The sequence below is a fragment of the Brachyistius frenatus genome, unplaced genomic scaffold (assembly GCF_029030835.1).
Source record: "Brachyistius frenatus isolate BFR_SWC_R1_liver_20210118 unplaced genomic scaffold, ASM2903083v1 Contig_45, whole genome shotgun sequence".
In the NCBI taxonomy this organism is placed as follows: domain Eukaryota; kingdom Metazoa; phylum Chordata; class Actinopteri; family Embiotocidae; genus Brachyistius; species Brachyistius frenatus.
Genome location: NW_027210644.1, coordinates 2,575,316 through 2,597,780, shown reverse-complemented (window position 1 = coordinate 2,597,780; position 22,465 = coordinate 2,575,316). Strand labels below are relative to the sequence as shown.

The following is a 22,465-nucleotide window of genomic DNA, read 5'->3' as shown; positions in this document are numbered from 1 at the left end:
GGACACTTGGATAAAAACACAGCCTTTGTTAATGTTATTATGAACACCTGTGTTTTTGTCATGGCAGGTCAAAATATCTGCGGTGAAAAGGCCGATGTGTTACTGTGTGTGAACCATGACTTATCATAAAGCATATTTCCCTGTGTATTGATAACCATCATGGTGCATATTTCAAAATTAATTCAGGCATTTCTATTTTAATGAAACAATAACCAGAATTACCAATCAAGACTCAAATACGAGACAGCACACCTGGGCCTATCTATCATTCGAAATAATGCCCAAAGAGGAGGGAAAATAGAGGATTAATAGAGACCCCAAGCCGGCCAATACTGGTTACAGTGCAGTACATTTACATCCAATACTATACAATACATGCATAAATGTACTCACATGAAGGTACTTTCTACCACCGCAAGGGCCCAACAGCAGGTCCTCTATACATGATGTGTTTTTGTCAATGTGTTGGGAAGGTTACTCCTGAAATGTAATAGGTTACAGATTTTTAGATACTCTTTTAAAGCTATACTAATAAGTAATGTAACTATTTTAGTTACCTAATCAAAGTAATGTAACTCATGACACTTGGTTACTATTTGATTACTTAAAAAAAACAAAATGCTTTAAAATGGGCACGAAAGCGGAAAAAATAAATCATAAAAACTAAATCTACTAAATTAAATTTACTCGAAAGTCGACGCTGTAAACCTCATAACAGCACTCAGCACTGAGTACTGTCAAACTTGAATCAAAAGTTCTTCAATACAACTTGAATTGAGATGGAAATGTTTGAAACCACCAAAAACAAATTACAAGTGCGTAGATCACAACTGACTGCAGTAAAGGGAAAAATATATATATATATTCCCATAACATTCCTGTGCAACAAGAGATGCAAAACAATAGAATTCATATTATATTCCTTAAGCTTTTTTTTTTTTTTTTTTTTTACAGAAAAGAATATTTTTAGATTTAACCTCTTTGTAATCACTAACATTTTGAACAGCAGGCATAAAACTTTTTTTTTTTTTTTTCCACAGTAACTTGCATTGGATTGCAATTACATTTATTTGGTCATTTAATGAATGCCTCAATAGAAAGTGGTTGTAATAATCTAAGAAAACCTAAATATTTAACACATGATGAAACATAAACTACCACTACTAACTGCACGTTTTGCATGTAGGTAATAATAATAATAATAATAATAATAACGCGTAATGTATGGTATGCGGACAGTGTATTTGTAATGTTTGTGCAGCAGTGTGTTGTTGTGCTCTCCCCACCCCCTCACTTCCCTCCTGTTCATCCTCCGGCGGCAGCAGCAGCAGCAGCAGCAGGGAGCAGCGGCGGAGGCTAAACAAAGCACTACTTCAACTACAATTGGATAGATATTTTTTTTTTTTTTTTTTTTTTTTTTTAAAGCCAATCACTTGGTAAGCACGTTATAATTTTTTATTTTAAGAAAAGAGCGGCTGCGCTAACCTTTCCAGATTGTTTTATCGGCTGCAGCGTCGGTTTGTACGTGTTGTTAATCTGTGTTTTTTTTTTTGTTGTTTTTTTTTTCTTTCTTTCTGTCGATATTGTCGTTGAAGCTAAACGAGCTAGCTCACGGACCTTTTTTTTTTTTTTTTTTTCCATCAAGTCGCTTTAACTTCCGTTATACTGAAAGCTAACTAGCCTTTTACCGGTTTGGGACTAAATAAGGAAAAAAAAAAAAAAAAAAGCAGCAACGTTTGGCTGATCAGTTTACAACGCTACGTCGGCACCAGATGCTTTATATATAATATATATATATATATTATATATATATATATCGCGCGTAGCAAAGCCGCGTATTCCGGCTCGCCTGGTTAGCTCCCGCGGACTAGCGGCGAGTCTTTTGTAAACAACATCCTGCTGGTTGAATCTGTGAATCTATGAATCTATGAATCTAGTGAATCTAGTGAATCTATGAATCTAGTGAATCTAGGTCAGGCAGCAGCGCAGCGATTTTGTGTGTGTGTGTTATGCCGGGGTGGGTCAGAAACACCGGAGCGGAAATGTATCATCATGGGAGACGGTTCCTAGTCGGACCGCAAAATGTAAGACAACCTATAAAACATGTCACGCTGTCTGTCCCCCTCCCTCCTCATCGTGTCCTAAAAACCGAGACGACACGGAGGGCTGGACGGTGAGCCGGGGTGCTGAAGGTTGTTGGCCGCTCATCCTTCCCCACCGGGACCAGCGGTGCTTCAACAGTTTTATAAATGCTTCAAGTGCACTAAACCGACCCGCCCTGTTTGCAGTGGTGGAAGAAGTATTTAGGTCTTCTTCATTAATTAGAAGTCAAACGACGTGGTGGTAATATCCCAAGTTAAGATCCTGCACCCAAACCCGTATTTAACTAAAAAATAATGTGAATATTATTCAGCGATTTGTAGTATTTGAACTAAAAGTACACGCTATGAAGTACATGCTCCCTGTCAGTGTTTAACTATTTCATTTTTATTATTATTATTATTTTTACGGCTGCATTCATGGGCATTTAGTTGTAGTCGTTTAAGGTTGTGCTTATTTGAACTACTTTTTGTGCTGTTTGTTAGTTTAATCCAAGGTAGCGCATCGTGTTATATAAGATTGTAATATGTTTGTATTATTTTTCTTCTGTTGGAGCCACGTATCTCTAAAAATGCAACAAGCTCCAAAAAAAACAACCCAGCATTTTCCAGCAAATCAAAATGGGCTTTAAATTAGTTTATTTCAACCCATGAAGGAGCGTCAGCTCCTTTAGTTAATCGAGAAAATTCAAAATCCCCAAATTTGGAGATAGTTTTACTGACCACAAAGCGTCCAGAAACCTCTAATCTTAAAAAGGAACTTGTAACTAACGTTGTCAGACTAATGTAGTGGGTTAAAAAGTACAATATTTGCCTGAGATTTATTGGAGTTGAAGTATAGAGCTGCAAATATTTAAAAAAAAAAAAATACTCTGATAAAATACAAGTATGTCAAATTTCTACTTAAGCACAGTACTTCAGGAAAAGTACTTGATTACATTCTGCAACTGCCTGTTTCAGACAACGTGTTTTCTGGTGTCGTAACCTTTGCTGCTTCCGGCCTCTTGTCTGCAGCTATGGCAGCAATCAGGAAAAAGCTGGTCATAGTGGGAGATGGAGCCTGTGGGAAGACCTGTCTGCTCATTGTGTTCAGTAAGGACCAGTTTCCAGAGGTCTACGTACCCACAGTGTTCGAGAACTACGTCGCCGATATTGAAGTCGATGGCAAACAGGTAGGAATCATTTTTTTCTCTTCTCGCATTTCATACCAGGATCGGCGTTATGTAACTTGGCGTCCAATAACGAACAACAGCTGAATGCTGGTTTGGATTGTCTTTCCGCTTCTTTCACCGACTATGGGGCAGTTTGCAGATACTTTAATGTGCTAATTAATGCAGAGAAAGAGTATTTAGCTTCACGGCCTGCGTTGATTAAAAGCTGGTTGACAATACGAGCATTTAGCAAAGTTTGTATTAGTCCTAATAACGGATCTGACTTAGGTTGTTATAGTGGATATCGTGTTTTATATGGGAGAGTCATGATTATGTAAGGAAAACCGAACGAGTTTAAATCACACAAATTAATCTGTTCTGCTCTGTGTCTGAAATCACTCCTGGTTACAATATACTGTATTTTATTTACTGTTTAACGGTTTCATTTGTGTCTAAATTATGTGTGTGAAATGAATGTTCAACCCCCACAATTAAAAATCACACATGTACACAGTGAACTAATAAGTATCTATGGTCTCGCAAGAAATCATCGGGGAAGTGATTTTCGTTTCTCTAAAGATACATTTCGAATGTGAAACTGTTCACCTTCATATTCTCGTCTTTATTTACAAATGTTGTATTGAAAGTGACGGCTCAAAGCAAACCTTTACGCGTCGGCCAAAAACATGTCGGCGCGGAAGCGGCCGTGAACACTTTGGCTTCATGCGGTTGGTGACGTGTAAACTCTGGTGACAGGTGGAGTTAGCGCTCTGGGATACAGCCGGTCAAGAAGACTACGACAGACTGCGCCCGCTCTCTTATCCAGACACCGATGTCATCCTCATGTGCTTCTCCATCGACAGCCCTGACAGTCTTGGTAAGTGAAAATGGGCAACTCTGACAGTCCATGGTCATGTTTGTCACCCTCAAATTAATTTAATAATTTAATCCCATCATTTTGCCACCAAAGTTTTTGGGGGGAAAACACAATTGAAGAAGTCTAAACGGAAACTACGTAGTTTCGGTTTATTCTTATCGAGTTAAATAACTAGGAGGGGAAAAGGGCAGACCTATAGGGGGTTTTAAAACGGCTGCAATAATTTCATGTTGAGGATCAGAAACACAAAATAGCTTAACAGGCACTTCTGTTGGACATGAAGAGTCACGTTACAACTATCCTTCATCATGAGTCTCTGTTTGCTCACCTGTTTATCAATGAACCTGTTGTACTTTAAAATGTGTGCCGTGCCTTTTGCAACATCCCTCGTCCATCTGAAATGGATGATTTTCTGCCCTCCTTGATTCATCAACTCTAGACCACTCATCTCACCTAAAGTAGAGCTGCAACAATTAAACATTTGTTTGGTTAATTGATGGACCGAAAATTAAAAAGAAGCTTCTTTTTTTTTTTTTTGCCATTTTTTGTCAGCCACAAACACTAAACATTTGATGTCCTCTGGCTGTCAAATATGAGAAATTGCTGCAGTTTACTGTCATACTGATGCTCTATTGAATTTTGCATTGTTTGTTTTTTTTTAGGGGGGAAAAAGAAAGAAAAAAAAAATTGGTGACATAATCTTTGTCTGGTGTGTTTTAAGACCCAAACAATTTATAGATCGGACACGATAATTCACAGATTCATCCAATATGAAAGTGATCGTTAGTCGTGTCAGTGCTCTGACTGCTGCTGTCTATTGTCCCCTTGTTCAGAGAACATCCCTGAGAAGTGGACCCCCGAGGTGAAGCACTTCTGCCCCAATGTTCCCATCATACTGGTGGGAAATAAAAAGGACCTGCGTAACGATGAGCACACTCGGAGGGAACTTGCCAAAATGAAGCAGGTAAAGCTTAAACGCTACACAGAACCATAGAAACACACCACCAGAAAAGGCTTGTTTCCTTAAAGGCTTGTTCCTGCAGGAACCTGTGAAACCGGAGGACGGACGGGACATGGCGAACAGGATCAGTGCCTTCGGATACATGGAGTGCTCTGCAAAAACAAAGGATGGTGTGAGGGAAGTGTTCGAGATGGCCACCAGGGCCGCACTACAGGCCAGACGGGGGAAGAAGAGCAGTAAATGTGTCCTACTGTAAACGGTGGGCGCGAGTACTGCGTCCTACGGGGGGGGGGAAGCAGAAGAAGAATAAGGTCAAACCTACCCCCCCAAAAACACACCCACACAAAAGACTGTTCTTCCCAGTTTTTACTAAAGGTGTAACGCTTTTACTTTTTTTTGTCTTAAGCAAAAGTAGTCAGGTTCTGTCAGTATTCAATTTTGAGGTTATGAAAAATACTTTTTTGTACTTTTAACATGAGTAAATCTGCCATAATGAAACCTTTATCAACACGTTCAATGTAATCAAAAAGGTCAGCCAGGGGACCTGTTGTGTCGTACCTGCCAACCACAGTTAAGTGCTTAAGCCCTGCCTGCTGATCTGAGGAATGTTTCCACAGCCAACTAGGGCGAAGTACCTGTACACTGTGACTGTAGTCCTTTCATAATTATTTCAACTGATGCACACATGAAGTCCAAATTTGTTTGTGTGCTTCATTTACAAATCGCTCGTGCATTATGATCACATGCACAGAATGAGACTGGAAACTCGTTTTGCTAAGACGCAAATGGAAACTTAGTGTTTTGTGTAATAAATTACTTTGTAAGAATCTTGACCAATTGCATTACTTAACCGATTAACACCGAAGAACATTACAGCCCGGCTGAAGTATAGAATCACATCATCCAGAGTTCAGGCAAAACATCTGGAGGGACTAAACTTCCTCAGCATGGACGGGCAGTTTGAGGTCTTTGTGAGTGTGAGGGTGAGTGTGGGTGTGGGTCAGCCACAGTGCAAGCTCAAGTGCACTTAGCAGATATGCTGGACATTACAGATAAACACTAACCACTCTATTGTCAGTGTTTTGCCCACAGAGCCCAACAGAAAATTCATTTTTGAGGAGAAGCAGCTTTTTTTTTTGGATAAGAATCCCTTTAACGACTCATTAAAAATTAAAGCATTAGCTATGTATGTACCAATGAGGACATTAATAGTTGAGAAAATAAACTTGTCAGCGCTCTGTGATGGACAAACTACTGCCTACCGTTTCTACATCATCTTTATACATTTTATCTCTGTAATAATGCTAATTAGGTTCAACTTGTCGGCATCTGTATTTCACGACCAGCTTAAACTCAAATATGAAAAATGAGCCAAACGTCGTTAGAAAACATTTGAAGCCCACAACCACAAAAGCGCTTTATTCAACATAATGCATACAAACAAATTGCACCCCTGCAGTTCTTTGGTATCTCTGATGTCTTTTCCATTTTATAAATGAACATTTTAAACTTTTTTTTTTTTTTTTTTTTACCTCAAGTCCCTTCATTTTTCAATTTATGAACAATTTCCTAATGAGCTGTACATTACAAGTATGTGTACACCATGTTTCCTCGTGCTGCTGATTGAGCGGAAGGATATGAAAAGATTATTTTACATAATAAACATTAAGTTAAGCAGTTTATCAGCTACACTTAGTTGCGCTAAAACTAGTGGAGGCTAATACAGTGCAATAAATTCCCGGTTACAATTGTGCAGCTTGGTTAATATTTGGTCCACCCTGTTTACATCAATTGAGTGTGGACTAAATATTAAAATCATTTCCCCAGCAGCACAAACTGCACCTTGTATCATGATCATAAAGAGGAATCAACACCTGTCAGCAGAAACTAAACCTACGGGTGGAGTTATTGTACACGACTGCTTTTGTTTTAGCTTTGTGTCGTTAAAAGCCGTCAAGCGAGTCGACGTTTTTTGGAAGCAAACACTTCGAGGAGTTATATTTACAATAAAAGTGAAACAACAGCAAGTGTATGTTTGCAAGCTTGGAAGAACTTCTGAAAGGCTACATCTGATAATATTTCAAGGAAACAGAAATCGTCCACTAATGTCTGAAAGGAAAACACCGGCACTAAGGTTTCTTTTTATACATAAATACATCTGATGGATGTTTGATTAAAACTTTTTTTTTTTTTTTTTTACCTTTGTTTAAGCAATTCCGTTTCTAACCCGCTGTGGAAACGCTGGCCGCACGATACCGCCTCACACCTCTGATGGGACGGCTACAGCCGGGCTGCACAAAAATCACTCTGACCATCGGCTTAGTAGTCACTCGTTCTTCTTGGCTGGAAGTCTTGAGCGGGCGAGAAATACCGGAAGCGCAGCGAGCGCTCCCAGAGCCGCAGCCGTCAGCGGTCGGTAAAACAGCCAGCCGGCTGCGATTACGAGAAGGGACAGCGAGCCGGAGACGGACAACGCGAAGATCTTCAGTCCGACAGACACGAGCTCTCTGAGGATCGGAACCCAGTCCACTGCAGGCACACGACAAGGCAGGGAGTATAAATGTACGAGTACGGCGAGGGATGGAAAGTATGTGCGGCGTGGCTGCAGCGAGCGTTGCGTTTACCCAGTGTGTGGATGATGCGCATGGTCAGCTGGATACTGAGGAACATCAGGGCCCAGCCGCCGACCCGGAGTCCCCACGTCGTCACACTGTTGGACTGGTGTTCCCGATCAAACACCTCCTGCGCACAGAAATACGACCGCATTGCCAAACTGATGAGAACCGTGTGGAAAATGCTTTAGCCAGACACTTGAGTACGTGTACTGTAACATACGGATGTTGTTCCCCAAAGAGTTGTATAACAACTGTGCGACAAATGATATAGAAAAAAAAATCCACGCTGACCTCTGCAGAGAGCTCCTCCAGATAAATGATCTCCAGAGTGTCTCCTGACTTGGTTTTGAAGGGAATCAGCTGCTCTCCTCTCTGCATGGCTACGATACTGACCTGAAAAACAGTCACCAGCCTCTACAGCTCAAACAGGTTGTGCACAAAGGAATTGACAGTTTCAATTAGTGCTAAGAAAATGAAGTCTGAATAATAATAATAATAATAAAAATGTTAATCAGTAGATATATTGATAATTGATTTTTTTTTTTCCAGGTAAAAGTTTCATAGCTTCTGCTCCTCAAATGTGAGACTTTTGATACTCTTCTGCTTCTCATGTATGAACTGTTTAGTGTACATACAGTAATTTATACTCTGTATGTTGGTTTTGCAGATAAAATACAAGAAATGAACATGCTTAAACAATTTCATACTAACGGATATAAAACATGCGCCGTTGGACGACACTTTTTACACTAAAACAATTAATCAGGAAGGAATTAATCGATAGTGGAAGAACATTTTTATAAAATGAATCATTAGCCGTGGCCATGGTTTCAATATTCTAAAAACTTTTCACTATTGAATTAGCGAGCCTGATTAATGACAACATCACAGAATTACATGGGACACAGTGGAAATATATGTAGAGATGCTTTAAGTCCGTCATTTAGTAATACGTCGGCGTGAATATTGGAACAGGACATGTGCAGCACCCACAGTTTGAGCCCGGCCGAGGTTTGAGGTCTCCCCACTCAGTCCAGCGTAGGAGAATCTCACGCGCACATCCCCAACCTCAGGAAGCAAAAACAACAGCAACTCAGCCAGCGCAGCGGTCTGGAGAACACGGCACGCGAAGTTCCCGTGTCGACGCTCACCTCCGGCCTGCGCGGGTATGACGTGTGGTAGAAATAATCGTCATCAACGGTGAGAAAAGGGTCCAAGTTAAAGACGGCAAAATCTCTCAAACTCAGCGTCTGGAAGTTGTTTATCTGCTCCACCAGGCCTGATGACACAAAAAAAAAAAAGAAAGAAAAGAAAGAAAGATGTCAGCTGGTGAGAAAAATAGAAACGCGTACGACTGTGCGTCTGTATGCGTGTTTATGACGGATACCTTTAGACAGAATGAACGGTCCAACTCGAACTTCAGGAGCCACCACTGTCACGGCCTCCACCGCCATGGCACTGAGACGCAGACACGGAAGTGAACATGAGCTGCACGCAAAAACACACGCCGGAACAATCGTCATCTTCAAATCATCGACGTACCTCGGGTTCTGGTGACCGATTTCCTTATCAAAATGCCGACTGTTGACGAGCTCCGATTTCCACTCGGTGTCTAAAGAAGAAGAAGAAAAAAAAAAAGTCGCGCCGTTTTTAACTTCGCATCGAGCAACCGAACGACTCCACGGCTTCCAAGTCACGTTGTCGCCAGGGACGACGGGTTACGGTCTCGATAATAAAAGCACGGCTCACTGTAGTTGTACGTCGTCTCCGTCTTGGTTTGACCATCCTCCTGGAAGTCCCTAAAAGGAATCGTACAGTAACTGACTCGCTCGTCTTCAGAGTAACGACGCTGCAGTGTCGACGTGCACGCGGTGGACTCACTTGCTCTCGCTGTACTCCACCCACTGGTACATCTCCACCTGCCTCTTCAGCTTCACTGCCTGCACCACCACTCTGTAGTTGGGGTCGTGCAGGGGCTGCACAGACACGTGAATGTTTAACTGAAGTTCACACCTGAAAACTGCATTCGATTCAGCAGATTTTAGATGTGACGCGTCTGCCGCCTTCCTCCTGGCGGTCAGGTCGCTTCATTTCACTTTCACGTCAGCGACACAACAGAAAACAAACGATTCGACTGAAAATCACAACACTCCCGACAAAAACATCCATCAGCATCAGACAATTTGGAATGTTGCATTTCGAGTACGATTCAGATACAAATACATGAGAACTTTATTTTATTTTTTTTTCTCGTTAGTTTCTGTTCCCAAAGTTCTAAAACTTTGCTCAAAATTTATACTAGATTTGGACAGAAACTAGCAAACCCTCTCTACTGTGAAGAGAGTGTCCTCCTAAACAGCACTGCACTGACTTTTCTCGCTGCTTATCAGCCAAACGTATGTCAATATACACTACGTGCAAAAGCCAGTACCTGCTGATATATCAAGACCAAATTATCAGTTGGATAAAGATTTATCGAATCCACTCAGTCTTGACACCGAGGCGGCCGCCGGATGAAGACACAGTTCGATAACCAGAGTGTGAGTGAGTTTAACAGAGCGGTGTTCAAAGCAGGGAGCGAGCCTGGAGGACGGCCTACCTGCGCGGTAAGCAGCCGTGCAGACAGGTGAACCAAACGGTTGTTGTTCTGCAGGTCGAGGCCGGCGTACGGCCCCAAGGACACCACCTGAGACAGACCTTCATCCAGAGAACGTGCCGTTTGCAGAGCTCGTCCCTGGAGAGAAGAACAAGTTACACAAGACCTGTCTTTAGTTGTTTTTTTTTGTGTAAAATTACTGTGGCTCCGATGCAGGGTACTTGAACGCGACCATTTCCTGCTGTGGGAGTGTTTCTTACCTCGTTGGTGAAGAGAACATAAATTGAGAGGAAAAACAGCGCGACGCCAACAACGGCTCCTCCTGCAGTTTCACTCAATCTTTCCAGAAATCCAGGGCTGGACTGAACAGATACCCGGCTGTGTTGGTCCGGGTCTTTATCTAAAAACTAAGGGTGGGGTGGGGTGGGGTGAGGTGGGCGGGGGAAGCCGTACAGCACAGTGTCAGAATATTTTAGGTGGCAATTATTTATCGTTACACGGGCGCGTCTAAATATATAAATAAATGTGTCGGGTGCATGTAATATTTCTGAAAGCCGTTCGTGACAATGCTGGCCAATCTGCACCAGTAGAAACGATGAACACGCTAAAACCTTTATTGGAGCACAGAAAACAGATGTTGACAAAGTTGTCCTTAAGAGGCATAATTTGCTGTTGGGAAAAAAAAAAAAGGTAATAAATCACAACATATGTAATCACAGTACTCGGCACATAGCAAAATGTTTAAAATGACAATAATATGACATTGTGACTTAAGTATCGTTATGATATGATATCTTGGGGTCTCCAGTGATTTTCTCAAATTTTCCAGTGATTGTTTCAAAAACAGTGAATTGTTCAAAACTAGTTTTTTTTTTAAACTCTTGGGACAGGTAACCAAGTTTTACTCTGACGTTTCTCTCTCCGATACAGACTATTGGTAACAGACAGATGTGCAGATCTGGGAACAACGAATGAGCAAAACTTCTTTAAGTACATTTGAGATCAGATGATTGTTTTCTAGGTGAATTAAGATCCAGGCCGGTGACTTAACATGTACCGTCCGTGTTCATGTCACTAAACTGGGCGTGAACAACTGAACACACCTCTTTTGTACTTCCTAAACGTATTTTCACGTCTCATCGATTAAAGTTATCAATGCACTGTGACCGGACTGCTGTAACGTGTCATCGACATAATTCAACTTAAATAACTATATTATCAGATAGATAATTACAACCTTGTTAAAATTATACAGGAGGTGAAACTAAAGCTAAAAAAAAAAATAAAGTAGAGTAGTTAAAGCTACGTTAACTGTCCGACCGAGTTGTTGTTTGTCAAATAAAACCAAAACAGTTAACTAAGCTACTCACTGTCTGTGCTGAAGACATGTCTCTGGTTTGTTCACCTCTGCAGATCAAGACGATGCCAGGCGGCTGCAAAACTCACTGATCAGCGGCCACTCGACACAAGGTCCGCTCCCACTGTGACCCGGAGCTTCCCGAAATGAAACCCCGGGGAGGCGGAGTCTGCACGTGGTGTATAACGTTGTTGTTCCTACCACCCCGCTCCTCTCTCCCGAGTGACCGGGTAGTAAATACGAGCGCTACAACAATCATTTTCACGACCCGGAAATCTTCTCCGGGCATCATGGGTAATGTAGTTTTTATAGTTGGTCATCACAATTAAATAGTTTGCACTTTTAAAGCAATTACTGATTGTAATGTATTGTTGTGTAATGATTAAATTATCCTATTTTTGGTTTGGTTTAGCTGACGATAAAGATATATATATATATATATTTTTTTATTATTATTATTATTATTTTTTTTTTTGTTGTTTAAATACGAAAATGAACACGCTGGAAAGAGAAACAAGCACACTAAAATAGGCTGTTTTGTGGGTGCCTGTTTCTCAATTTATGACACGTAGTGCTGGAAAATAAATAATTATCTGACACGTGGAAGTTTGAGGTACCTGCACCTTACTTAATTACTTCAGTGATACTTACTGATATTCTGCTTAGGGGGCGCTAGCGAGCCATTTGGCCACGCCCTCTCGCGACTCCACTAAAATACGAAAAGAGACGCGCGTTCACGGAGAATAATATTACCCCTGAATAATAAATCCTTGAAGAACAATAAGGCCTTCGGGTCCTAATTATATATTCCCATTGAGGAGGCGGAGTGATATCTCTCGTGAGGAGCAGGGTGTGATGCTTTATGGTGATTTGAGCACGGTCCAAATTGACCAATCAGATCGCTGGGTTGGAACTACTTAATGTACACATTGTTAAATAATAGACGAATTGTATTTTTTGTTTGTTTGTTTTGGGCTGGCAACCCCCTGCAAAAAAAAAAAAAAAAGCAGGGGCAGGTTGAGGCTGGTTGTCGTTCTAGAGATGTAGACTAGTTATTAGCAGTTCACCAAAGAGGCATTTACCTACCAAACTTCTCACATTGGTATTTTTATGGTATTAAAATGCCCAATATCTTAAAAAAGAAAGTAATGATCTGATCTGTAATTAAGGTAGGTAACACTAGCTCCACCTCCACCGGCTACAACTTTAAACTACTACTTGATTCATCAGTATCAATCAAACAATAACACAATACATAAATCCCACTTCACCATAGATCCAGTATTTTTACTTTTGAGACTTAAATCACATATTACTAATACTTGTGTTCTTTTTCTTTGGTAGAATTTTTTATATGAAGAGCTCTTACTCCTAACAGAGTACTGTTATGTTGTTGTATTCACACTTAAGCAAATGATCTCATAAATACTTTCATAACTGCAGGCACCATCAACATTTAATCCCTCAATTAACCCTGACTGAGAACCACAGCTTCATAGAGCTCTCTTCCTTTCACACACACACACACACACACACACACACACACACACACACACACACACACACACACACACACACACACACACACACACACACACACACACACACACACACACACACACACACACACACATTGCATGCATGTGCCGGTCTTAAGAGGATTATTGGAAAGGGGAACACAAAGAAATTACTGTCACCTATCATCATCACACTTGTTTCTGTATCTTCACTCATGCACACCTACACAAACACACACACATATACACACATATACGGTACAACAGGTTGCAGTCAGGAGAAGCTGGGATTCAGTGAAGCAGTGAGACACTGTGAGGATGCAGGAATATGATATTATAGTGCTTGGAACTGGACTGAAGGTAAGAACGCTTTTATCTGTTGTAAAATACACAGAAACGTAACGTGCGTCTGTCGGTTCACAGGATATGGCACCTTCTGTAGGTTCATTCAGACAGATTCTTTGAAGCACAGTAACTGGCAGGTATGGCTCACTCAAAGGCTGCAGAGTTTTAGCTCCATCAACAAAGCGAAATGTGTTTTGTTGTGTAGTCCTTAGGGCTTAAAAAAGAATATTAGGATGTCTTTATTGCATCAAATAGAAATACAAACAGTGTTACCACTTTATTCACATTAAAAGTATTATTTTCTCAGATGTTTAAGCAATTTACTTGACAAAAACAGGATGCAGTGCCATGAATTATGTCTATTATAGTTATCACCAGATACAGATGCACATATTTACTTTTGTACATTAAAATATATGGAATCATTACTTGTTTCACCATAATTAATAATTGTTTTTAAAGTTAATGAACTTCATCCCATGTATATAACATGTTTGCTGATCACCCACATGCAGACCTACTGGACTCCTGTTAGCCTAACTATTAAAAGGGATTAATGGTAATTAAATTATATCATTGCACTGGTCCTGGTCTGCATACTCGCACTCTGCCAACTGTTGACTCTGCCCACATCTGAACCGCTGACTAACACCTCCCTGTCTCTGTCAGGAATGTATCCTCTCTGGTTTGATGTCTCTAAATGGCAAAAAAGTTCTTCACATTGACAAGAATCCTTACTATGGAGGAGAGAGTGCATCCATTTCTCCCCTTAATGAGGTGCGTTCAAAGAAACAAATTACACGTGCAGACATTCATATCTCTTTCAAAACAGAATACTATTGTTGAATTTTGATGTTTTCTTCATACACAGCTATACAAGAAGTTTAAGGTTTCAGGTCCTTCTAAATCAATGAGCCGTGGAAAAGAGTGGAACATTGACCTCATCCCCAAATTTTTTCTTGCTACTGGTGAGAATCTAAACCTGTAAATCTGAGGTTGTTGCACTGAAAAGCTAGTTTTTTATTTATTCATTTTGAATCTTTGGTTGAACTTTCTTTTTTTTTTCTGCCACCTGCTGTGTTTGTGCTTTATAGGTCAGCTGGTAAAAATCTTGGTGCACACTGAGGTGACACGCTATCTGGACTTCAAAGTTGTTGAGGGCAGCTTTGTGTACAAGGCAGGCAAGTTGCACAAAGTTCCCGCCACAGAGGAAGACGCCCAGGCTTCAGGTGATTGATAAAGTTATTGCACTTTTTGAAATACATTTCCATGAACGTGTTTATTTTTTTAAATATTAAAACAAAACATCTATTTTCAGATCTGATGGGCATGTTTGACAAGAGAAGGTTCAAGAAGCTGCTGGTCTTCGCCCTGAATTTTGACGCGAGAAACCCTCGCACCTACCAGGATGTGGATCCTAAAAAAACAACCACACGGGACCTGTTCAGCCGCTTTGACCTGGGACAAGATGTTATAGAGTTCATAGGTCATACCATAGCCTTACACAGCACTGAGAGGTCAGTTATGGGAATTTATATAAACCAGACCAGACTGAACCAGATAATCACTGATTATCCGAACCTCTTCCCTGGTGTACCTGCAGCTACCTGGACCAGCCCTGTTTGGAAACCATCAGCCGGATCAAGCTGTACTCTGAGTCTTTGTCCCGCCACAATGCCAGTCCATATCTCTACCCGGTGTACGGGCTGGGTGAACTGCCACAGGGATTTGCAAGGTGAGACTCACACGAGTTGTACAGTGGTGCGTTGAAGTTGAATTTTCGGTGATTTCTTTTTATAAAATATGACCAAAAACATGATCTGCTATTGACATGTGTTCTAAAAATAAATAAAGAGAAGCCAGTTAAACAATTGAGAAAAAAATATTACAACCACTCATTCATTTATTGAGGAAAATAATCCAATATTATGTCTGTAAGTGGCAAAAGTATGTGAATCTCCAGGATTAGCAGTTAATTTGAATGTAAAGTAAAAGTCAGGATTTTTTAGTCAATAGGAAGATAATCAGGTGAGTGGCAGCTCCGTTTTATTTAAAGAACAGGGATCCATTATTCGCACCATCATTCGTGTATTATGGATCATACAAAAGACATTTCCCTCTGAATTGCAATAGCAAGTTTTAAAGGAAAATGTGAGGACATCTGTCCATGAATCTCAAGAGAAAACAGGTCATGAAGCAACTCAGCAAGTCTGAGCATACACGTTGTTCTACCAAAGAATGGCTAAAGAAGAATAGAGTCAATGCTTTTGAACGGCCAAGTCGAACCTCTGACCTTAATAGAAGAAATATTGTGCAAGGACCTCAACCGAGCAGTTCACGTGTGAAACCCACCACCATCCCAGAGTTGAAGCTGTTGTGTATGCAGGAACGGGCTAAAGTTCCTCCATGTCAGTGTGCAGGACAGATCAACAGTTACCGGAAAAGTTTAAATTGCAGATATTGCTGCACAATGGACTGAAGATTTGTTTCATGTAAATGAACAAAACAAAGCAATTACTCCGATTTCTCCCTGAATACCTTCTGAAACACAGTCCAGTTTTAATAGAATCATTTTTTGCCGTTCTACTAATGCAGTAAATATGCCGTATTTATGCGTCCTCTCCTGCCTCTGTGTGTTTCAGACTGAGTGCAGAGTACGGAGGAACCTTCCTGTTGAACAGAGCAGTGGATGAGATTGTGATGGACAATGGCAAAGTGAAAGCTGTTAAATCTGAGGGGAAGGTATGGTGAATGTAAAATAAAGTGGTGGAGGTGCCGGATAATGTCCAGTTGTGCACTCAGTGATTGTGTCCTCTCTTTCCCTGTAACAGCTGTTCCATTGTAAACAGTTAATCTGTGATCCCAGCTACGTTCCCAATCGAGTCAAGAAAGTGGGCCGTGCCATCAGGGTGATCTGTTTCTTAAACCATCCAGTTAAAAACACTCACGAGGCCAACTCCTGTCAGATCATCATCCCTCAATCACAACTCGACAGGAAGTCAGGTACTGTGTTGCTCAAAGATTCAAAATAAATCAAATTTACACTTGTTGTTCTTAAATTACAAACGTGTGTTTGCGTGTCAACCAACCAGACTTTAAGAATGAAAAGTTTATCCCTCTTGACGAATTATCTCCCTTCCGTTTTGTCCATCCAGACATCTATATATCCGTAGTGTCCTTTACCCACAATGTGGCCTCAGATGGGATGTACATCGCCACGGTGAGTACGACTGTGGAAACCAGCAACCCAGAGAAAGAGGTGCAACCGGGACTGGAGCTGCTCGAGCCCATCAAGCAAAAGTCAGTGACACTTTTAAGTCTTTGACTGTTTTTTAACTGTGTTTATGGCAGTGTCATTGAAATTGCAATTCATTTAATTGATTTTTTTTCTTTTTTTCTTGTCAACACATTGAATGTAGATTTGTGTCTGTCACCAACCTGCTGGTTCCAAATGAAGATGGAAATAAGAGTCAGGTAATGAGGGGAGTCCCCAAATTGAAAACAATTGAAAGGTCAAAATGTTGGATTGGCTGTGTCTGGTGTTGATGACAATAATTTCCCCCTTTTCCTCCCTCCTGATTAGATTTTTGTGTCCCGCTCATATGACACAACAAACCACTTTGAGCTTGAATGTGACGACATCAAGGACGTGTACCGCCGGCTCACAGGAGCAGAGCTCTCTTTCGGAGGATCACGACACCAGTCTCATACCTCTGATGACGACTGAGAAAGAGACTTTTAACATAGAGATCAAATGATTCAACTGCTGGGAGGCTGTAATGACATAATGGATGATTATACCGCAGAGCTGTAAATCAGAGGGTGTCGTGTAGTGTGTAGAGTGAACTGTGAGTGTGCTCTGTAAATGTCGGATGTGGTTTTTTTCATTTAATTTGTTTACTATTCCTTTTTGTGAAATTTTGCAAAACGTGTTTTTCCTTTAGCAACCCCATGATCTAATTCTTCATCTGCAATGTTTTGTTATGAAACAAATGAATATAGTATATCAGCAGTTTAGCCATGAATACAACACAGTTGTTCTTTATACCAAATAAAAATCTGTGTACACTTTTGTGAAAATCTGAATTTTTGACAAATACATCAACTAAAACGGGTTGAAATTTTGACCAAATAATGACATTCTTTAATGGGGACAAATTTATACTCTAGGTTGTTTTTAGCTGCTATCATAATTCATGAGTCAAATTCGGTACGAATGCATCAATTCTTCACATGGACAAAGGTGACCCTACTGGAGCAACTTTACCTGGAATTGTTCTTGATTTTTAAATTTTTTTTAAGCACCGATCGTTGTGCTTGTTTTTCATCTGAAGCAGGTGAATCAACTCGAGCAGCAGGCTGCATGTGAATGACGGGGGTTTAAAAGCGTTGAGGCCGCCTCTGGCCATGTTGCACTGAGGCAGATGATTGGAGGTGAATCACATTGATGTGAAGAGGATTTGTGGATTCTCTTATCTATGGGTCTTACGCGTGAGAAGGACAAAGACACTGAAGTATGTCATATGCTGCACAGGCAGCTTGTCAGTGGTGGCGATGTGGAGGCAGAGGACGGACAGACGCACAGAGTAAAGAGGCTTATCCAAATGAAGGTCAGTCGCCACCAACGCCACCTCAGGTGGAACACATTAACACATACGGAACCTTTTTTGGTACATTGTGATCCCCTTTAACTGCTGCACAGATCACCTGCGTAACAAAACAATACAGTATGCTGAGGTGGTCTTACTATACATTTATGGTATTCATGAAAACACATTAAAAGCTTTGCAAGGTTACCGTTTACTGCATGTAAATCATTTACTATATAATATATATATATATATATATATTACACAAGACTTGTATTTATGTACAAGAATACAGTTTACACACTTTATTACTGTCCGACTCTCCATCTTTGAAATCCTCCCTCGACTACATTCACCCGAGCACTTGGTCGTTTTCAGCACATGCACACAAAGTCGCAACTTACTGCTGAATTTAGATTTCAGAGTCGAGATTTGGTTGCCAACATTAAAACTGTGCCGTGTCACATTCTCATGAACAACCCAATGCCAAATGCTTGAAGAGCTGAAATGAAACCCAACATCGTCAGTGCACAAGACGACTGTCAAACTTCTGTTTTTACTTTTGAAAGACATCTCAAACTGGTGCTGACTCACTGCTCATCGGAGTGTACCTTAGATCACTGGGAGACTGTAGCTGCTTTAAACACTTTAATCTGTAGAGAAATAACCGTTGCGACTGAATGTCAGAGCTGTCGCCAAGTTTGTTTTGTTGGAAGCTTTGTGCAGAAGAATGACAACCATCTCACTTGTCAGTGAATATCTAACCTCTAGCTGCAGGGATCAGTCCTTGCTCTTGTTGACACCACAACACTTATTCGTTGGTCACTTCTAGGGCTGTGCTGACTGCAGGAGGGATCAGTCCGGCAGCTGTCATTCTTCGTTCGCTGCTCAGGAAGTTGAAGGTTGCACACGCATTCGGCTGTAAAACCGCAGAGATGACATGCAAGTCAATTAAGGGGCGGCTCAATTAGCAGAAGTCTCTCAGTCTTTTAAGTGCCTCGTACGTTCAAAAAGAGCATATCGACACCGAGACACTGAGCATACTTTACCGTGTCCTGCACCTCCACTGCAATGCCTTTACGCTTCAGAAGAGCGAGGACTGCGGGGTCAATTCGTTCAAGTCTTGAGCCCGTGCCCAACACAAGAATCTCTTCACGAACCAAGAAGAAAAACAAGAAGACAAACACCATGCATGAGGAAATGTTATTTTTTTTCTGTTAAATGTACCATGCATACACCTAGATAAAGGATCAGTTCATGGAAAATATTCATAATGCATTAAAAAGCTTCCGTATGAGCGTATGTGTTTGATGAGTGTGAAAATGAGAACAGATTCTCAACCCAATTTAACACTTTTGGGAGATTCTACATGTTTTAGACGCCATCATCATTAAAACAGCAAAAGAGGAAAGATGCTGCTCAACACCTTTCTAAGACATCATGTCGGTTTTCTTTTAATATGGCACCCATCTGATGCCCGTGTGCTTTTTATTCGTACCTATTTTTGGTTCAACCATGTGGAAGAGGGAAACACTTTCTTCCGTGATGTCTTTAAAAGTGCCAACCTGCAGCGAGAGACATTTAAAATTGATAAATAAAACACAAATATTTGTTCAAATCAAGTAAAAAAAAGAAGGCTGCAATGTGACAAACTAAGAACTGGGAGGATTTGTCGGAATATTGATCTCACGTTCCACTGCAGGATGGCAGGAGGCAGCACAGCGCAGGGCCCAAACACCCTGTTGCCATCAATGTTGAAGCCTGCAGGACTGTAGCTTTGGATCATGATCCCACCGTCTTGCTCCTTCTGCATGACGGACACTGTGGTGCGCTGGTACAACTCATCATCAGTGGGTTCCAATCTATGAGCCCGAGACAGAAATGGGCTGGAACAAACGAAATGAAGTAAGAACCATTACCATACCGAGTACAGATCATTTTATATCATTTATTGTCTGTGATGTTATTGCAAAGATGGTTCGTGGGCTGGAAATATGTGGGTAGGAAACGGACTTTAGGATCTTTTCTGCCAGGCTGCACTGTGGCACTGCAGCCAAATGGCCCAGTTTAAAAGCCAAAAATCGAACGCCAGCCTACTGACAGTGCCGTCAGCCAAAAGCTTCAGGCCTCTTTCTGCGAGCCAGAAACAAACATTTCTGCTTGTCTAAGGAGCTACAACAAATGTTAGCCTGCTGTCACACTTTGTTCCTGACTTCTACAAAAATCTTTGCCAAGTTCAGCAATGCTTTTTTTTTTTTTTTTTTTTTTAAATGCGAGATACAGTACTTTGCAGTGAACTGCAGTCTCACCAGCTGGTTTTTAGAGCAGCACAGCAGAGGACAAATGAGTTTACCTGCCATGAGCAAACAAATGACCTCCAGATGGAGCCAGAGATGCTGCGTAATGAAGCTTCAGGGGGAAACTGAGAGAATGGGGTTTGTTCAAATGGAAACCTTATGGACCGCTAAACCTCAAGTCACGCTCAGATTATTGAATAGATCCCTCATTCAAACAAAATATTGAACGGTTACTGAATGGTTTTATCCCAGAAGGACATGTATATCCCAGAAAGAGATGTAAAATAATCGGAAAGGGTTGCAAAAGGGCAGTGAGTGAAGAGATGTAAAATGAAGAGGTGTCAAAGTACCACAAAGACACAAAATGGAAGCAAAACAAGCAGGGATGCCATACAACCAAGATTTGGCCACAGAACGGATCGAAAAGAGCTTGTAAAATGACTAAAACGAGACACAAAATGGGAAAATAGATGCAAAATGATGCAGAACATCTGCAAGATACACAGAGCCTGTATCTATATGGTTTGCGGTTGTTGTGTCTCTTTTAGTCTGGCTGTCTATGTCCTCAGTAGGACGAGCAGGGGACCTTTTACATGTCAGTGCCTGGGCACTGGGCCATTTTTCATCATCTGTTTGGGCCTCAAGTTTAGCTCTGACTTCAATCAACAAAACTAAGAGTCACACTGTCCACTACAAAACTAATTAAGTTTATTTTAAACCCCTGAACGCAGAATGATGCTCGATACCTGCTAGTTAAGGATTAGATACCCAAAACACGGAGATCTGCAATGAAAACAATATTAAACATTCAAAATGTGTGACAGTGAACATCGAAAAAGATGATGTCTCCACTGTTTTTTTGCACACTGCTTGTTGATTTTGATAATTTCGTGGTTTGAATGGCTGAGTTGCCTACAAACATGCCTAGAATTTTGTGAATTAAAGTTTCTCAAATGTGATGCCTTGCTTCTTTAACACTTTTTTGGGTAAAAGTTTGGAACAAATCTGTTGAGCAAATTTAGCAACAAGATTGCATTTTGGACTGTGGAATACAGTGATTGACATGTTTTACTATTAACTAGCCTGTCTAATATTAAACGAATATGAACCAGTGATAAATTAATGATCAAAATAAAAAAAAAAAATTAAAAATTAAAAGTCACTGCTTTTGGATTTGATTGAATTAATTGTCAGAATATTCTTCTGACATTTGTCTTGCATCTCAAGCTGTACATTATTTCATATTAGTTCAATAAAAAAAATAAAAAAAATATTACATAACAACAAACACAAAAACATGACATTTAACCCAACAAACAAAACAAATATTATTACATATATTACATCAGGCATCACAAATAAGCAGCTGCAGTGCATACATTTCATCACTCTCTTTAACATCCAGTATAGTCCACATATATAGTCTACGGTCCACCTAAAGGCTCCTTTAGTGAGTGAGAGGAGAATTTAAGTCGCCTCATGACGTAAATAACACCAAAGATAATTATAGGAATACATTTGCCTTGAACAAATGTTTGTAAAATATATCCAAAACCAAAACCTCTGCGACAAACGCAGATATTTCATAACGATAATGACATGTTGATAATGACATGATGAAATTCATAAAAACAGGACAGTTATTTAACCGATTGCTTTTTTTCTCTCTCTCTCTCTCTCTCTTTGAGCCAACATGAATCACAAGCCTTTAATGAAGCACCACCATACCTCGAAAAAGCGGGTGCTGCCCTGGAGGAGAGCAGAAACCCCCGTGTTGATCTCTGAAGGAGGAATCTAGCACACGCCGCATTGGCCATGTTGACGGACTAATCGGTGGCAGATAGGGGGGGGGAAGAATTCTGTGTAACACCGCTCGCTTCCGGTGTTGTGTAACGCAAAATCGAACAGATTTTAGTTCAACGAATTATTCTGTCTATTTATATGTATATTATTCTAATTATTCTGTTAAATTAGCATGGCATTTTCACATTTGTGTTCCTTATAGAGACATGCTTTATATAATGTTAACTAAAAAGGAGTAAAACCTGTTTTGATTTCCAG

At 40.6% G+C, this 22,465-nt stretch overlaps 4 protein-coding genes across 5 annotated transcripts; 2 read left to right on the top strand and 2 right to left on the bottom strand.

Annotated features, from left to right (window-relative positions):
- Positions 1–1,318: 1,318 nt before the first annotated feature.
- LOC138623641 (transforming protein RhoA) lies at positions 1,319–5,921 on the top strand. Of its 2 annotated transcripts, XM_069703270.1 has the most exons (5): positions 1,319–1,436; positions 3,114–3,271; positions 4,007–4,127; positions 4,961–5,091; positions 5,171–5,921. In XM_069703270.1, exons 2-5 carry the CDS (start codon positions 3,116–3,118, stop codon positions 5,342–5,344), a joined length of 582 nt encoding a protein of 193 aa, XP_069559371.1. In that variant the 5' UTR covers positions 1,319–1,436; positions 3,114–3,115; the 3' UTR covers positions 5,345–5,921. The 2 variants fall into 2 exon arrangements, with proteins under 2 accessions (XP_069559371.1, XP_069559373.1); XM_069703272.1 differs by lacking the exon at positions 1,319–1,436 and having other exon boundaries at positions 2,997–3,271.
- A 545-nt stretch (positions 5,922–6,466) lies between these two features.
- LOC138623640 (transmembrane protein 43) lies at positions 6,467–11,772 on the bottom strand. The gene is made up of 12 exons (XM_069703269.1): positions 11,670–11,772; positions 10,560–10,706; positions 10,303–10,437; positions 9,585–9,679; positions 9,453–9,502; positions 9,246–9,315; positions 9,091–9,161; positions 8,855–8,982; positions 8,697–8,771; positions 7,995–8,096; positions 7,713–7,830; positions 6,467–7,617 (listed from the first exon to the last, which is right to left on the bottom strand). Exons 1-12 carry the CDS (start codon positions 11,685–11,687, stop codon positions 7,415–7,417), a joined length of 1,212 nt encoding a protein of 403 aa, XP_069559370.1. The 5' UTR covers positions 11,688–11,772; the 3' UTR covers positions 6,467–7,414.
- A 1,148-nt stretch (positions 11,773–12,920) lies between these two features.
- LOC138623638 (rab GDP dissociation inhibitor beta) lies at positions 12,921–17,574 on the top strand. Its single transcript, XM_069703267.1, has 11 exons — positions 12,921–13,533; positions 14,188–14,295; positions 14,390–14,486; positions 14,613–14,747; positions 14,837–15,035; positions 15,122–15,253; positions 16,161–16,260; positions 16,350–16,521; positions 16,674–16,818; positions 16,938–16,992; positions 17,102–17,574. The coding sequence occupies exons 1-11, from the start codon at positions 13,492–13,494 to the stop codon at positions 17,243–17,245; spliced, it is 1,329 nt and encodes a 442-aa protein (XP_069559368.1). The 5' UTR covers positions 12,921–13,491; the 3' UTR covers positions 17,246–17,574.
- Positions 17,575–18,256: 682 nt separating this feature from the next.
- ndufaf3 (NADH:ubiquinone oxidoreductase complex assembly factor) lies at positions 18,257–22,247 on the bottom strand. Its single transcript, XM_069703268.1, has 5 exons — positions 22,133–22,247; positions 19,798–19,993; positions 19,606–19,672; positions 19,157–19,257; positions 18,257–19,026 (listed from the first exon to the last, which is right to left on the bottom strand). Exons 1-5 carry the CDS (start codon positions 22,219–22,221, stop codon positions 18,919–18,921), a joined length of 561 nt encoding a protein of 186 aa, XP_069559369.1. The 5' UTR covers positions 22,222–22,247; the 3' UTR covers positions 18,257–18,918.
- Positions 22,248–22,465: the final 218 nt, after the last annotated feature.

Bases quoted from the DNA above. Each gene is read 5' to 3' on its own strand.
- ndufaf3 (XM_069703268.1), bottom strand. From the start codon at position 22,221: ATGGCCAATGCGGCGTGTGCTAGATTCCTCCTTCAGAGATCAACACGG. The intron at 19,994-22,132 runs GTATGGTGGTGC...CGTTTGTTCCAG, and splicing joins GCAGCACCCGCTTTTTCGAG to CCCATTTCTGTCTCGGGCTC. The intron at 19,027-19,156 runs GTAAAGTATGCT...GCGGTTTTACAG, and splicing joins CAGTGGAGGTGCAGGACACG to CCGAATGCGTGTGCAACCTT.
- LOC138623638 (XM_069703267.1), top strand. From the start codon at position 13,492: ATGCAGGAATATGATATTATAGTGCTTGGAACTGGACTGAAG. The intron at 14,748-14,836 runs GTGATTGATAAA...ATCTATTTTCAG, and splicing joins GGAAGACGCCCAGGCTTCAG to ATCTGATGGGCATGTTTGAC. The intron at 16,819-16,937 runs GTCAGTGACACT...CATTGAATGTAG, and splicing joins CTCGAGCCCATCAAGCAAAA to ATTTGTGTCTGTCACCAACC.
- LOC138623640 (XM_069703269.1), bottom strand. The intron at 9,680-10,302 runs GTAGGCCGTCCT...GTGTCTGTGCAG, and splicing joins CACGGCTGCTTACCGCGCAG to CCCCTGCACGACCCCAACTA. The intron at 9,316-9,452 runs GTGAGCCGTGCT...CTTCTTCTTTAG, and splicing joins GGAGACGACGTACAACTACA to ACACCGAGTGGAAATCGGAG.
- LOC138623641 (XM_069703270.1), top strand. From the start codon at position 3,116: ATGGCAGCAATCAGGAAAAAGCTGGTCATAGTGGGAGATGGAGCCTGT. The intron at 3,272-4,006 runs GTAGGAATCATT...CTCTGGTGACAG, and splicing joins TTGAAGTCGATGGCAAACAG to GTGGAGTTAGCGCTCTGGGA. The intron at 5,092-5,170 runs GTAAAGCTTAAA...TTGTTCCTGCAG, and splicing joins AACTTGCCAAAATGAAGCAG to GAACCTGTGAAACCGGAGGA.